This window comes from Glycine soja, chromosome 16 (assembly GCF_004193775.1).
Source record: "Glycine soja cultivar W05 chromosome 16, ASM419377v2, whole genome shotgun sequence".
In the NCBI taxonomy this organism is placed as follows: Eukaryota; Viridiplantae; Streptophyta; class Magnoliopsida; order Fabales; family Fabaceae; genus Glycine; species Glycine soja.
This window is the reverse complement of record NC_041017.1, coordinates 7,460,162-7,475,113: the sequence shown is the minus strand read 5'-3', so window position 1 is coordinate 7,475,113 and position 14,952 is coordinate 7,460,162. Positions and strand designations below refer to the sequence as shown.

General features: G+C 35.4%; 1 protein-coding gene across 8 annotated transcripts; it reads right to left on the bottom strand.

The window, feature by feature from the left end:
- Positions 1-559: 559 nt before the first annotated feature.
- LOC114390350 (probable methyltransferase PMT20) lies at positions 560-6,809 on the bottom strand. Of its 8 annotated transcripts, none has more exons than XM_028351059.1 (9): positions 6,693-6,809; positions 5,803-5,923; positions 4,873-5,157; positions 4,627-4,775; positions 4,324-4,519; positions 3,664-3,874; positions 2,536-3,208; positions 2,360-2,437; positions 560-920 (listed from the first exon to the last, which is right to left on the bottom strand). In XM_028351059.1, exons 2-9 carry the CDS (start codon positions 5,875-5,877, stop codon positions 680-682), a joined length of 1,908 nt encoding a protein of 635 aa, XP_028206860.1. In that variant the 5' UTR covers positions 5,878-5,923; positions 6,693-6,809; the 3' UTR covers positions 560-679. The 8 variants fall into 8 exon arrangements, with proteins under 8 accessions (XP_028206860.1, XP_028206861.1, XP_028206858.1 ...); XM_028351060.1 differs by lacking the exon at positions 6,693-6,809 and adding an exon at positions 6,667-6,687; XM_028351057.1 differs by lacking the exon at positions 6,693-6,809 and adding an exon at positions 6,268-6,660.
- Between the last annotated feature and the right edge of the window lie 8,143 nt (positions 6,810-14,952).

The following is a 14,952-nucleotide window of genomic DNA, read 5'->3' as shown; positions in this document are numbered from 1 at the left end:
AATTTAATTTGGATTAGAACCTTGAGTATGAGAAGAATAAGAACCAAGATGTTAGGGATACCACAAAGTTTCATTGATAATAAAGAACTAAAGTAAAATCTCTCAAATTCTGAATTTCAAAAACAAACGTTCATTCATCAATCGTTGTTTATTTGAATTCAATTAGTTTTGAAAATATATAGAAATACTCTATCTACAAGTAGAAGTTCATTTACCAACTCACAATAAAAACAATCTTATTCTTGGCGGGAAAAAGATCACGGTATTATTACTGTATCATACTCAACATTGATACAAGTGTAGTGCCATTCTTTGTGAAAACAAATATCCTGTACAAAAATATCAGCATCCTTCAAATGACAGCTCTCATGGGAAATCATATGCTTCCTGTGGGGTTCAATTCCTTCATGCTGGCAGCATTTTGTTACTAAACAAACATTTTTTTTTGTCTGCAGAGGTGGAGGGTGTTTAAAAGAAAGCAAGTTATATATAATTATGCATATATGAAAATTTTCTCTATATTTATAAATTAACCAACAAGATCAGATTATTTGGTTACCACTTGTTCTTCAGAAAAATTTGAACTTGGCTGATTCATGGCTCATTATATTATAGAATTCGAGTCAACATACTCTGCATTTGCTTTCCTTTGCTTCTCCTCCACCATCTCACCACTGCTTTAGTTCCATAGTTTGTCATCTTGAACCCTGGGGTTGGATGAATACCATAGCTTTTTCTGGCATACTAATATCTTCTGAATGCCACTGCCATTCTCAGTATCTTCTTTACGGCATTCCCAACGCATACCCTTACCAATGGTTGTGATAGCATCCGTAAAATAACTGGATTCGCGAATGATTGCATACCCACTAGGCCGTAAGATTCGATCCATCTCCAGCAGCACGTACTTCATTTCGCACCTGGCAGGTAACAATAATTGTCAGAGCAATCCAGGCATATTTAAGAATATAATAAGTTCAGTGTCAGCCATAGATGCAAATGTATACCATGCAAGTTAAATAAGCAGTTCAATTCAATGTAGATATTGTGGTTTTTAATCTTATGAGAGGAGAGGGAGGCTAAGAAAGATATTGGAGAAAATTGTCAAGAGTGATAGTAAATATCAACTCTGAAACTTTCTTCTTTAACTGAGCCAAATGCCGTCGTGTGATCCATATAGGCTACCTCCCCCAATCAATTAATGTCATTACTATTACAAAATGGCAATTCTGGCAAATGGCAATTAGAAAATATTACTCCAATCTAGAGATTAGCTAGCCCACACGAATATAACATGGAATAGATACAATATGGCATAGGGTCAGAGATACAACAAATTTTAAAAATTATAATAGGACTCAACATAGTATTAGTAGAATTTATTTAGTATAATTAACATAAATGTTAAATCCGAAAAGAGAATCAATGTTTTAAAAGTTAATGAGTACTCACAATAGAGATACTAAAATGTTGCTGTATCATTTACTGATGTTAAAAATATAACTAAAAATATTGTAAAATGCAGCTAGGTGTATCCCAAGTGTCCAGGAAGAGTTCAATACAGAAATGTGTGTACACAAGTACAACTATTATTTTAAAGTGCTGATGCTACTTTTCTCTCAATTGTTAGAAACTAAATCAGAGAGCATAAATTTCAGAATAAACATACCTTCATCAGTCTCAATCTAAATGAGTTCACCACGAAAAAGACCCTAAAGTTGCAAAGCAAGACCTAAGGAGAATTGAATTGGAACAACAAAGGAAAAGATAACTTTATCACCTTTTCATAAATATATTTAATGCCCATTCAAATTAACTTATTTTAAAAAAAATAATGAAAAGATCAAGAGATAGATTTGGACCAAAAAATTTGTAAAATAATCGAAATACCAAAAGCACACTCAAGTGAGTCACATCACATCAGATCAAGACTCAAAACCCAACTCATCCCCAAGCATTGAAGACAACACATATTTATGAGTCTATACCAACATATTCTTGAGCTAATGTGATGAGAACCATAATTCAAGTGGGTTTCGATACGATTCATTGATAGATTGGAGCAGTTATTATTAGGAGTATATGTAATAGAAAATAACTTATCCTTTATTAGCAGTTCTGTATTAGTTTTGTATTAGAAATTGCTTGATTGATGTTACGTATTAGGAGTATATCAGATAGGATATGTAGTTAGGCAAGTGTGTCGCTATTTGTAGTTTGTAAATAGAGAATACTAGTTGGAAACTTTTGTCTCTAGGACAGCAAGTGTATTGTTGTATTGTGTGTGATTTCTATGTTCAGTATTATATTTTATTGAATTACCAATTGGTGTCCTATCAAAATGAGTTCACATAGTCACCTGTGGCTTTCTAGGGTGAAGAGTCTATCAAGATGAAGCAAGTCATATGTTCGAGGATATGTTGAAAAAGCTTCACACCTACCATAATAAAATCAAATCATCATCAGATCTTACAAGAACAAAGTATGTTCATAAATAAAAAACCTTATGGTTCATATCCAATATTTTCAAATTACCAGTCATGGAAGGTTCCAATAAGGCCACGATCATAAACCATAGGGAGTGTATTGGTAGCATAAGATGAGACTACATTCATGACCCATACAGGATCATCAATCAAGGCTGCAGCGAAACCTCCATATACTGTATTCATGTCCATTATGTTTCTTATTTTGTCAGTCCCAAGCTCAGGGATCAACTTCTTGTAGTACGCAGCCTGCTTTTTCCACTTACTGTCGTCATGTTTGAATGTACTATCACTTCCATGATGAAGCATTGAAATCCTTTCTGGTGTAACGTGCAATCGCTCAGGCCACTTAGAAATGGATGACAGACCGGATTTCTTAAACTTAGGATCTGGAACTACAATACAGGAGCGAAGTGGAGTATACCATGCAGAATCCGGTTCAAGGCCGTCGTCACATTTAGGTGGATAGGTATCTCTAATCAGCTTATTATAACAATTGTTGTCTTGAGACTTCTGCCATACAGCAATGTCACCCTTTGTATTGAACATTTTAAAGCACAATGAAGTCAGCAATTCCTGCAACTTCTCATAATCTGATCTGTTTGCATCAATGGTTGTGTTCCATCCACGCCACCTGCGCTTGTAGTTGATCGGTGGACCAGACAAGACCCAAAATCCTCCAGGACGAAGTATCCGGTGAATTTCAAGGAGATAAATTCCACCTAAAATAAGATACCTCGTCAAAAAGAATGAGAATTTAGAGTGAACTTCTCAGCTCTAAGCATAAAGAGATTAGCAGAAACAAATAACAAATCATCAAAACAGTAAAATTAGAGTGAACTTGAAAGCCTGAAATAAATGTTGGACCTATTCAATTCAAGGGCATACTATTCGGGCAAGGAAAAACGCCTCAAATAGTGATGACTTCATCTTTATTAAAAGCAAAGTAGTAAAAAGTTGCTGATTAAGATTCAAAAATCCAGGTGCTCATTGAAATCTAGACAAAGCCTGATTTTATAGAACCCAATGTATTTACAGCAGATGCATGAAATCCAAAATTTAAGCATCTACAAAATGGTAATGTACTAAAGTTCATGATCACTAGAAAGAGTCTCACAAACAGGAATAAATTCTATTTCTTAAATACTAAAAGTTCAAAATCCAGCAAAAAAGGTACCAAATTCTGTCCATGGGATTAGGCATCTGGAGCAATGAGCCATATCAAAGGAGTTTGATGGGAATGGAAGTCTCCGTGTAGAAAGGACACCAAGAATTGCAGGGATACCACGCTCTAGAGCAAATTGAACCTGAGCTCGATGGTTATCTCTTGGTGCAAGAGACAGAGCTAGAATCCCACGATCCAGCAAGTCACCACCCCAGCTAGCAACCTAATGTACAGGTATGTGGATTAATTGATGTGAGTCTTGTCTATAACATGTTTGATTAATAGGACTGGTTCAGAATTAGAGTCAAGAAATAGGAAATATATCACTGGCACTTCCAAAACCCCTATTTTTGTATCAGGAAGATACAAGAACATTGATGTAAGTGAAGAATACAATGAAAGTATTTTTAATACATCGTTCCTATCCTTATGCTTCCTACCATAAACCCTCTTGATAGGTATTTTACTTGCAAAATGAAAATTAATTGGTTTTTCTGTCTTGGGGTACAAAATAAAATGATTTTAAAATATATTCCTGCAGCAGTTAAAAACCAACAACTAAATGAATCAGCATGTGTAATTAAACTAGTAATGAAGGAACTTTGAGAATGGTTATTTTGCAAGCCATTCCCAATATAAATAAAAAGAAAAAGGAAAAAACAAAACACTCACTCCACATCCAGTATCAATGGCAGTTCGAATGGTTCCATCTTTCATTTCAGGGATCAGATCTTGCATTAAATCAACATATTTACCAACACCATTGGGGAACATAGTACCCCCACCAGGAAAAATGAATTTCTCCCCTTCCTTTTTCAACCAATGCTGATTGGACTTCTGCTTGTTAATCCACTCATTTGGAACATTGCTGAAATTAGACATAACAGAAAACATGAACGATTGGCAAACTATCAATTAAAGGGAATTTAAATTAAGCGAACTTTATCTTGTTAACTTATTATACATAAATTATACCTGTACCAGCATTCATCTCTGCTCTTTGGCCATCTAATTGGAAGCTTATATCCATCCGGGGGAGGAACTAAGCAGTCTTTCCTCTCCAATTTTGGAGGGCAATGGCGTTCCAACAAAGTAAGCCGATTGGAGATGTACTTCTTCCATCTCTGAAAATTTAAGCATACTTAATCAATAAGGAAACATTCTTCTATAAGTCCTATAACATTAAAAAAGAAAAAAAGAGACTATTATTAGTAATTTTACCCTTGGATCTGTGCATGGAGTGTAATCTTGAAAGTCAATGCTGCATTCAGGATAACTGATGTATTTAATTTGCAGAGGAATTATTGATGACTCCTTGTGGGATTCAATTGATTTCTCACTGTAAATTGACAAAAACCTGTCCTTCTCAGAACAAAAGATTATACCCATATAGAAAGAAGATCCACATAGCACCACAAATATGATTGCCATAGGGACAATCCTGCTCTTGTCAGGCTGAGTGACTGGTTTTCCATCTTGATTGTTCATTGTCTGTGAAATAATCAACTATCTGTAGAAAAGCAATAAACTCAACATCAGGAATATGAAAACATACTCCCTCAACTCATATATCTTGTAAAGAATTATATACCCAACAATTAAAAAGAATCAAATTCATATCTCATTGAAAATAATTAGTTATCAACATTTATCAAACATAGATAATCACTAACAAAATAGGGCACTTGGAACTCTCCAACCACCTGGCAAGAAATCGAGTTTCTGTTATAGTTCTGTTTCACCCCAGATAATAATGATTCCAATAATAGTTTAGAAGATGCTGGAATACTGAAATAAAGGTGAAAATAGAAACGGTTTCCTATCTACTACAGAAACCAAACAAGCATATATCAGCCATGTACTATGGCTCATTCAACTTCAAAAAAACACTTTATCCAAAATTATCCAATCATCCTAGTTTAACTACAGAAGTCAAAGAAGAACAATGAATTAACAGCATTAGATTAAATCACTTAAAAAATAAACAAAAACCAAGGAATCAGTAATCTGTAGAGGACAAATAACCAATGTTGATACGCACATAAACACCATTACCACAACTATACCAATGCATGAATACACAAATTCCCATGATTGATCCAAATTGCGGAACCAAAAAATGATAAAGAGAACAAGAAATAACTCAGTTACCGATATTTTGCTACTTTCCACGCACTCGTCTCTATGATTTTCACATGGCATTGGATCAAAACACTCATTCACCATTCAAAAAGCATAAAGGAAAGTCTAGATCTTCATTCTTCACCATGCTCTGTTGGTATGGAATAAAGCATAAAAATAAATAAGAAATGACACCAAATAATAGCAGCATAACAATCATTTCTTGGTGTATGTTTTCCTTGTTGGAACTGATGAATTGTTTTCCTCCTGAAGCATCACTGATTGAGTTGTGTGACATTTGAAAAAAGAGCAAAGAGCAAAGAACCCTCCAAGTAAGTATAACAATGCATTTTGTCCAAGAAAAAGAAAATAATTTAAAATATTTAAACCCCATTTGATTGTAATACGGGAAAAAGAAGAAAGCACTAAAAAAAACAGAAAATTGAAAGAAAAAAAAAACAGAAAATTGAAAGAAAAAAAAAACAGAAAGCCCACCTGCAGAAATCAGATTTATGACATAAATAAAAGAATGACAAATGGAAGCATTGAAGAAGAGCAAGAATCAGACACGAGGACAAAGATCCTAATCCAAAGAGATCCGACACAAGAAAACAAAAAAAAACAAAAAAGAGAGAGAGAGAGAGAGAGAGAGAGAGAGAGAGAGAGAAGAATCCATGCAAAAACTCAGTCAGATACAAAGCTCAACGATTATATATAATAAGTATAATACCATCTGACTGCCACTCTCACTCACCCCATGTTTGCGTCCAATTCAACGACCTTTTTTTATTAAGTCACTAAAAAATAATAATCATGAGATGGTAGGAATTGGGGCTTCATATTTATTTATTTATTTTAGAACTAACAACCAGTTTTGTGAATAAGGGTTCTAACCGGATTGGATCTGCTTGTAAACTCACCGTGTTCAATGCTTGTGGATAAAAAGAAATACCAGTTTGTGCATAATTAATCTCGATAGCAAAATTTGGATTTTTTTTTTCCTCCCAAACGATTTTTTTTATTCAACACGTTCAAATGCGACCCTTTACTTTTAAGAATCACGGGACTGGATGATCCTTACTAGTTATGCACGAGTAACTATTTAGGTTTAATTGTATTTTTTTATTTTAACTTTTTAATTTCTGATAAATTTTACTTTCAATAAATTAATTTAGTATATTTTACCTTTAACTTTAAGAAACTTACAAATTTATCTCATATCATTTATCTATTAATATGGACAAAAATTAGATGAAAATTTTGACAAAAACATAAAAAGTTAAGAGTAAAATTTACAAAAAAAATTAGTGTAAAATTTATCAAAAGAATAATAAAAGTTGAGAGTAAAAAGTGTAATTTTATTAAGACTAAATTTACAGAATATAATTCATGTTTCTTAAAAGTTTAGGATAAAATACATCAAATTAATTTGTTGCAATAAGATTCACCAAAAATTAAAAAATTAAGAATAAAAATGCACTTAAGCCGATTACTTATTTTATAAAATATTTTATAAATATAAATATTTTCTTAAATTTATATTATGAATTATTTAGAATCAGAATATTTTTTTTATTAATTATTGGTGTGCAATATAGATATATGGTCAATTATATATCTAGTAGACTATAATTCTTAACAAATACTTCTAATTAATTAAGTTATTAAGTTAATTATAAATTAATCAAAACCATTAATTATTAAAAAATGAATAAATTATTAATCCTAATTTTCCACAACATTGTTCTTCTCCTCTTCTCTGCAAACACATTTTCTACCTCCATTGTCGCACGCGACTCCACCAATAGTAACACCACATTAGGGTTTACGTTGTTGTGTTGAATTGTTTGATTTCTTTTAGGGTTGTTGATATGCAACAAGGACGAGGAGAATAGCAAACGTTGTGTTGCCAACGAGAGCTGATCTAAGTTGGTGGTGGCTCATGGTGGTTTCATGAGGGTCGAGTAGGGTTGGTGTTCATCATGGATGGTATTAGTTGGAGCATTGTCTTCGTCGATTGGGTTTCATGGTGTTGTTCATTGCTTCTGCGAGAAGCCGGTGATTCAACTACTATCACGAACCAACAAGCATCCAAACAAGTTATTTTGGTGATATGCTGAGTGGAATGTAAGGATTTATGCTCTTTATTGAAACATCATTGGGTTAGTGTTGTGTTTTGTTCTATGATTTTAAATTGCTTTTGTTTGTGATTGTGGGAAGTTAAGGACGGTAGATTTTGGGTTTGGGATGATGATTTGAAGAAATCATTGAACCAAGACTCTCAAAGTAATGGCAACGTTGGAAGTAATGTGGATGTGAATCATTTGTTGAAGGTTGCAACAAATGAAGAAAGAATTTGTTTGTATGAGGAACAAATCATGGAGTTGAAGATGATGTTGGCTAAAGAAGAACATCATTTTCAAGCAAATTCTAAAGTTGTTGTTGAACTAAGGAAAAAAATTGCAAAGCAACATACTAAGATTTACATTGAACGAAAGATAGTCAAGGTTTTAGGATGCATTGAGGTGTTCCTTTGGGGTTTGTTGAGTGTTGTTACCATTGCATTTGCAATGAAGTAGTGTTATAGTAGGTAGGATAATGTGGTCTATAGTGAAGCATCAATAATTGTAATGACATGTTTTAAATCCTTATGAAATTTGAACCTTTTTGTTTTCAAGTCCCTATGAAATTGATAATTTTGCTATAGGTCCTCGTAAAAATATGTAAAATTTATGCTAGGTCCCTATAAAAAAGATGCCCATTAACCGCGTTTCTAGTCACTTTAACTTTATTTTTTAAAATAAAATAGTTTATTAAATTAAATTAAATATAAAATAAAAAATCAATGTGGCACATCATGTCAAAGATACCTTTGACGTGACTCTCCACGTGTATCAGTGACTGACGTATCCAACTAACGGATCACGTTTTGGACAGAGATTAACGGCAGAGATCTCCCACAAAACTTTTGCAATTTTAGGGACCCAACGAGAAGCAAAAAAATTTTATGGACCAATTGCAAAATTCGAATATATTTCAAGAATCTCAAACATATTTAAACCTATATTTAATAAAAAATAATATTTAAAAAACAATTTTTATAATAAATACATTTAAAATTATTAATTATAAAAAAACTACACGTTAACATGATATGCACAATGACAAAAATAAACATAAATTACTTATTTCTATCCATTGGAATAAAAAACATATATGAGAAGTTTACAAAAATGAATTCTCAAATTTAAATAATTATGTATTCATATTTATCATATTTGCATTCTTTTTTAATTTATATATTTCATATGGGTATGGCATCATGATAAATTCCAATAAGTTATCTTTAAGATTGTTCAACTAAAAGTATAATTAATTGTATTCTTCAATTTTAACGTAATTGAACTTGATTTACTAAAAAAAAATTAAAATATGATAATTTTATTTATGCACACATTCTTTTTTTTAGATGATTATACACACATAAACCAAAAAAGAGAAAATGATGTAGACACGGACAATCATGTAAATTAATTTTACACTATCATTCAATCACATATTATTATGTATAATAAGTTTGTTTAGTTTTATTATAACTATTTTAAAAGACATATTAACGAAAGTTTCTGGGATTTTCATACTGACCCCGAAAGAGGACTTTCATGCTGAAGGTGTCAGGGTTGAGGATGAAGATAATGTAGGGCCTAGGATTGAAAGAAAATATGTTTTTGGGATTTTACGTACAACTTTTTTGTAATCATTGTTGTAGATTTTCGGCACAATATTAATGAAAGTTTCTTTTGAAGAATTTGTATACTAGTTATTAATTTAGCCGAGTAACTCATTCTTCTTTGTATTTGACCGAAAGGGTATTTGGTGATAAAATGATAAGAGTAAATTGTGCAAGTTTAAATTCACCCCTTAACCGAGGCATAAGAAATTTTAATATAAATCATATAACTTCAACTTTAGTTGAGGAGGATACTCGAGAGGGAACTCTTAATGAATCATGCAAGTTCAACCTTAGCCAAGGAGGGTACTCGGATGGGAAATGTTAATGAATCGTTCAAGTTCAACCTTAGCCAAGGAGGGAACTCAAGAGAGAAGTGTTATATACTCGGATATGTTAACTTACCATCAAAGATAAAGATAAAAAGATTTTGATTAATAGTCATTTTTTGGAGCACACCTCGTTAAAACCTCCTCGATAAAAACCTTTGCCTCTTCTTGCACTTGTTCGATGAGGTCCAAACCTATCTACAATGCTTCATTGTTTTTTGCCTCAGCAAAGTATTGCCTTTGTAGAGAGACTTCTCCTACCTCGACTAGCAGCATGACGTCCATCACATAGGTTAGCAGGAAAGGTGTTTCCTAAGTGGTAAATTGTGGGGTGCATCTATATAACCATAGGACATTCGTAAGCTCTTTGACCCATTTTCCTTTTGCTCCATCCAACCGCTTCTTTAGCTCACCTAAGATTACCTTGTTAGCTGTTTTAGCCTATCCATTGGTTTGAGGGTGCTCTACCGACATCACCCTATGCTTGATGTTGAGACCACTTAAGAACTCGTTTAGCCACTAGTCCTTAAATTGCAATTCGTTGTCTATGACCAATGAATTCGGAATTCCAAATCGTGTGATGGTGTTCTTCCCAAAAAAAAATTGAATAGCTTGAGTTGTGATGCTTGTGAAGGGTTCAACCTAGACCCACTTTGTGAAATAGTCAACATATACCAACAAAAACTTCCTTTGTCCCGGTGCAATTGGAAAAAGTCCTAAGATGTCCATTCCTCAAACAACAAAAGGCCACACAGAGACAATAGGATGCAACTCTTTGGTCGGTCAGTGTGTCAAATTTCCATGCCTCTAGCATTGGATGCATCTTTTGACAAAGTTCGAGCAGTCTAATTTTAAGGTTGGCCAATAGTACCTAGCCCTCAACACTCATGTGGCCATTGTTTTTTCCCCAGAACGCATACCGCAAACACCTTCATGTAATTCTCATAGCACATAGTTGGTCTGGTCTTGGTCAAGACATTTGAGCAGAGGTAAGGAAAACTCTTTCCTATATAGTTCGTGGGCCATTAAGATATACTTGGTAACTTGTGTTCTTAGCTCTTTGGTTTTCTCTGTATCTGCAAGGAGTGTTTCGTGCTTCAGGTATTTGACTATTTCTCTCTTCCACCCTAAAGAGTTTTTTTCTTCGATATGCAAACATTCTTTACCTGACATACTAGGTACAGAAACCGAATGAAGTATGAAGGTTCTTAGCTGCCTGGGTTTATGTGAAGTTTTCAGTCAAGCCAACTCGTCAACTTTGTCATTGATCTCTCAACTTATGTGGACCACTTGAACTTCTTCAAACTGTTCTTTGAGCTTTTCAAATGCATAGTAGTACTTTAATAGTTGAGGGTCTCGAATTTGGAAAACTTTGTTTATCTGCTCGGTTGCAACTTTGGAATCACTTCAGCACCTGACACTTTAGGCACTGACTTCTTTGGCAAGCCTTAGTCCTACTAGGAGAACCTCGTACTCAACCTAATTGCACGTGGCTTTGAAGCCAAAATGTAAAGATCATGCCAGGGCTATGCCGTTGGAGGAGTCGTCTGTATGCACCATCCACCATTCCTGCTCCAAACATGGTTGTGGATAATGAAATTCGTTGATGAAATCATCCAGTGCATGGGCTCGGATAATCCCTTTTGGCTCATAAATAATCTCATATTACGAGAGTTTGATTAATCATGCCATCATCTGCCTTGCCAACTCAGGCTTGCACAATATTTTGGCTATGGGGCAAACAATCTGAACAATGATCCTATGACTCTAAAAATATTGACAGAGACGACGAGCAGCATTGACAAGTGTGAGGGCTACCTTTTCCACATTTAGTACCTTGTTTCTAGATCCTACAATACTTAGCACGAAATACATCGGCATCAACTCACTTATAGCCTCACTCGAGACTGAATAACGTTAAATAGAGAAAAACCTTTTTATACGGCAAGAGAAAGTTCAATAGAAAACTCCCCGATGCTTTTACCTTGATATTTATCGCATTTTTATAGCTTTGAGTTTATTTTGTAAGTTGATAAGTAGAGTAATTGATTGCAGAAAATTAAACCATCATAGAATCTTTTATTTCATTTCCAAAGTTAAAAGTGTTTACATACTAAATATACATAATCTGAGTGAAACAAATTTCCTGAGGATACGATACTCGGTCTTACTGTTTAAATACTACTTGTGCAAACTGGTACACTTATCAGTCGAGCGAACACCTGTCAACTAGCCTCTGAGCCTTTTTTACATTATGTGGACTTCTCATCTTCACGATGGCTTGGCATTTATCCGGGTTAACATGTATTCCTCGATGAGTTAACATCAAACACATAAATTTTCCCCTTTTACCCCAAAAACCCATTTTTTGGGGTTTAGCCTCATATTATACTTTCTAAGTTGGTTGAAAACTTCTTCCAAATCTATGATATGGGTTACTAAATCATCATATTTAACCACCATATCTTCCACATAGACTTCTAGGTTTCTTCCAAGTTGACCCTTAAATATCTTGTCCATCAGACACTAGTAAGTAGCTCGGTGTTTTTCAGACTGAATGACATAACTTTGTAGCAATAGTTTGCAGATTTAGTGATGAATATCATCTTATCCTTGTCCCTTGGGTCCATCTTTATCTATTTGTATCAAAAAATATGCGTCCAAAAAACTTAATAGTTTATGCCCGACTGCTTCGTCAATCAGGCGATCGATGTTTGGAAGCGAGTAGGCATCCTTTGGGCATGCTCGATTGAGGTCAATGTAATCTATACACATCCTTTATTTTTCGTTTGGTTTCTTCACCATTACCACATTGGAAAGTCAAGTGGTGTAGTCAATTTCTCTGATGAACTGAGTCATCATCAGCTTGGCAACCTCCTATTGTAGTGTCCGACATCTTTTTTCCCCCATTTTCCTCTTCCTCTGGGAAATGGGCTTTGCAAATTTGCATATGGCCAACTTATGGAAATGGAAATTTGGATCAATCCCCAAGATGTCTATCGTGGACCATGCAAATAAGTCAATGTGTTCCTGGATAGTCCATTGGATATGGCTTCGGTCTCATCGGAAAGTTGATATCCCAACTAAGTGACTTGTCATTCCTTAGGGCCAAGCTGGAAGGTGGATGTCTCCTCTACCGGCTTCACTTGGTTGTCATCGTTGGTCTGGCCTTCCAGAATTGAGTTCTAGTTCCTCCACCTCTTCGATTTCCATCTTGGCCTCCACGCAACTTTTAGGGCTTCCTCCCTTACATGAGGACGTAACCTAAGGCTGGCCATATAACATTCTCTGGTCGTCCTCTAATCGGCATGCACAGTTATGACGGTTCTATTGTCCAACGGAAATTTCATCGCAAGGTGAGGGGTTGAAACAATCACACCCAAGGCATTCAGTGAAGGATGACCGAGGAGTATATTATATGACGTATGAGCATGCACTATCACATATCGTCTTTTTAGCCCTTTTTTCAATGGACCATCGTGCTCAAACTTAGTGTAAAGCCGAATACACCCCTTTGTCCCTACTTGTTCTCCAACAAAACCAAACAATGGGTTATCATGTGGCAGGATTTCAAATTCAAGTATCTCCATTTGCTTGAACGTGTTCTAAAACAAAATGTCAGTCAAGCTCCCTTGGTCTACAAGGGTCTTCCGAATTATGCAATTGGCTATCTCTACGCTAATAACCATGGGATCATCTTGTACCAGGTTGATCGCCTAAAAGTTATTTGACAAGGTTATAGGAGGCACGTTAAGTGTTCTATGCAAGGAGACCACGTTAACAAACCAGACTTTCTGTAGGTGTCATTTTTGCGTAGAGGCAGTGGCTCGCAATGGTGTTTATAACCCACCTTGGTTGGTCGAAAGGTATCTCCTCTCTCTTCCTAGAGCGAGTTTTGCTTCTCTGCCTCTCTGAATGACTTACATGTTCTTGATCCTTCCCTCGACTTGACTTTTATCTGTATGGATTGTAGGGTATGTATGATTGTGGTTTGTGGACGTACTTCTTTAGATGACCAAGCTTGATGAGGTCTTCTATTTTGTCTTTCAACACACTGCATTCCTTTGTTGAGTGACCATGATTACGGTGGTACCGACAACGTTTTGAGTAGTCGGCCTTTGGTGGGGTGTTAGCCCTTTTTGGTATGGTCAAAATGTCTACAGCCAAGGCCTGATTCATGATATGAGGTCTACTAGCAGTGAGGGGGGTGTAGTGGGCATAACGCGATTCTCGGGGTGGCTGATCCCTCCTCATGTCGTCTTAGGCTTTGTTGAAGTTGTGCTTGTCCTTATCTTTCTTGGCCAAAACAGCATCTACCCCCACTTGATTCCTATACTCGACCAACTCCTCCATCTACATGTACTTGGCTGCTCTCCTTCAAAGTTCGTCTAGGTTAGATGTTGGTTTTTTGCATAGGTAGTTCACAAAAGCTCTCGACCTTAACGCTGTTATCAAATGATGCATTGCTACTACGGGGTCAAGGTTTCAAATATTCAACACAACCTTTCTGAAACTCTCCATGAAGGTTTGTAATGGTTTCTTCTTTTCTTGTCGAATGTTGCGAGGGCTACAGATGTTAAGTGGTGAGATTGGCTAGTGACAAACTGTGTGCCATAACGGACTGCCAAAGTGTCGAATGAATCCACGAAGTTAGAGGGTAGACGCATGAACCAATGAAGGGTTTATCCCTTCAACGACATCAGGAATACTCGATAGAGGATTGCATCATTTGTGGTGTACAAGCTTAATTGGGTGATGTACACGTCCAGGTGTTCATCTGGGTCTGTAGTACCATCATATTTTTCAATGGTCAAGTTTTTCTAGTTAGAAAAAAGAGTTGCTTCCATAATGCTAGGCACAAAGGGGTCTTGAATTATAGCAACTGTCTTCCCAAAGTGTTAAGTGATGGGGAATAGTGATGAGAATCCCAAAACTGCCCAAATACAGGGACCTATGACCAGGGGTAGGACCAAACAGTCAAAGGATACCCTCCAGCAAATGGTAACAGCCATACTTGACAAGGCCCAAGTGGAGAAGGACAAAGGTCCAGAGACACTCCCAAGAATCTTGATTGTTGAAGGCCTATATCCAATATTTTCTATTTTGTAATTGTAATTAAAT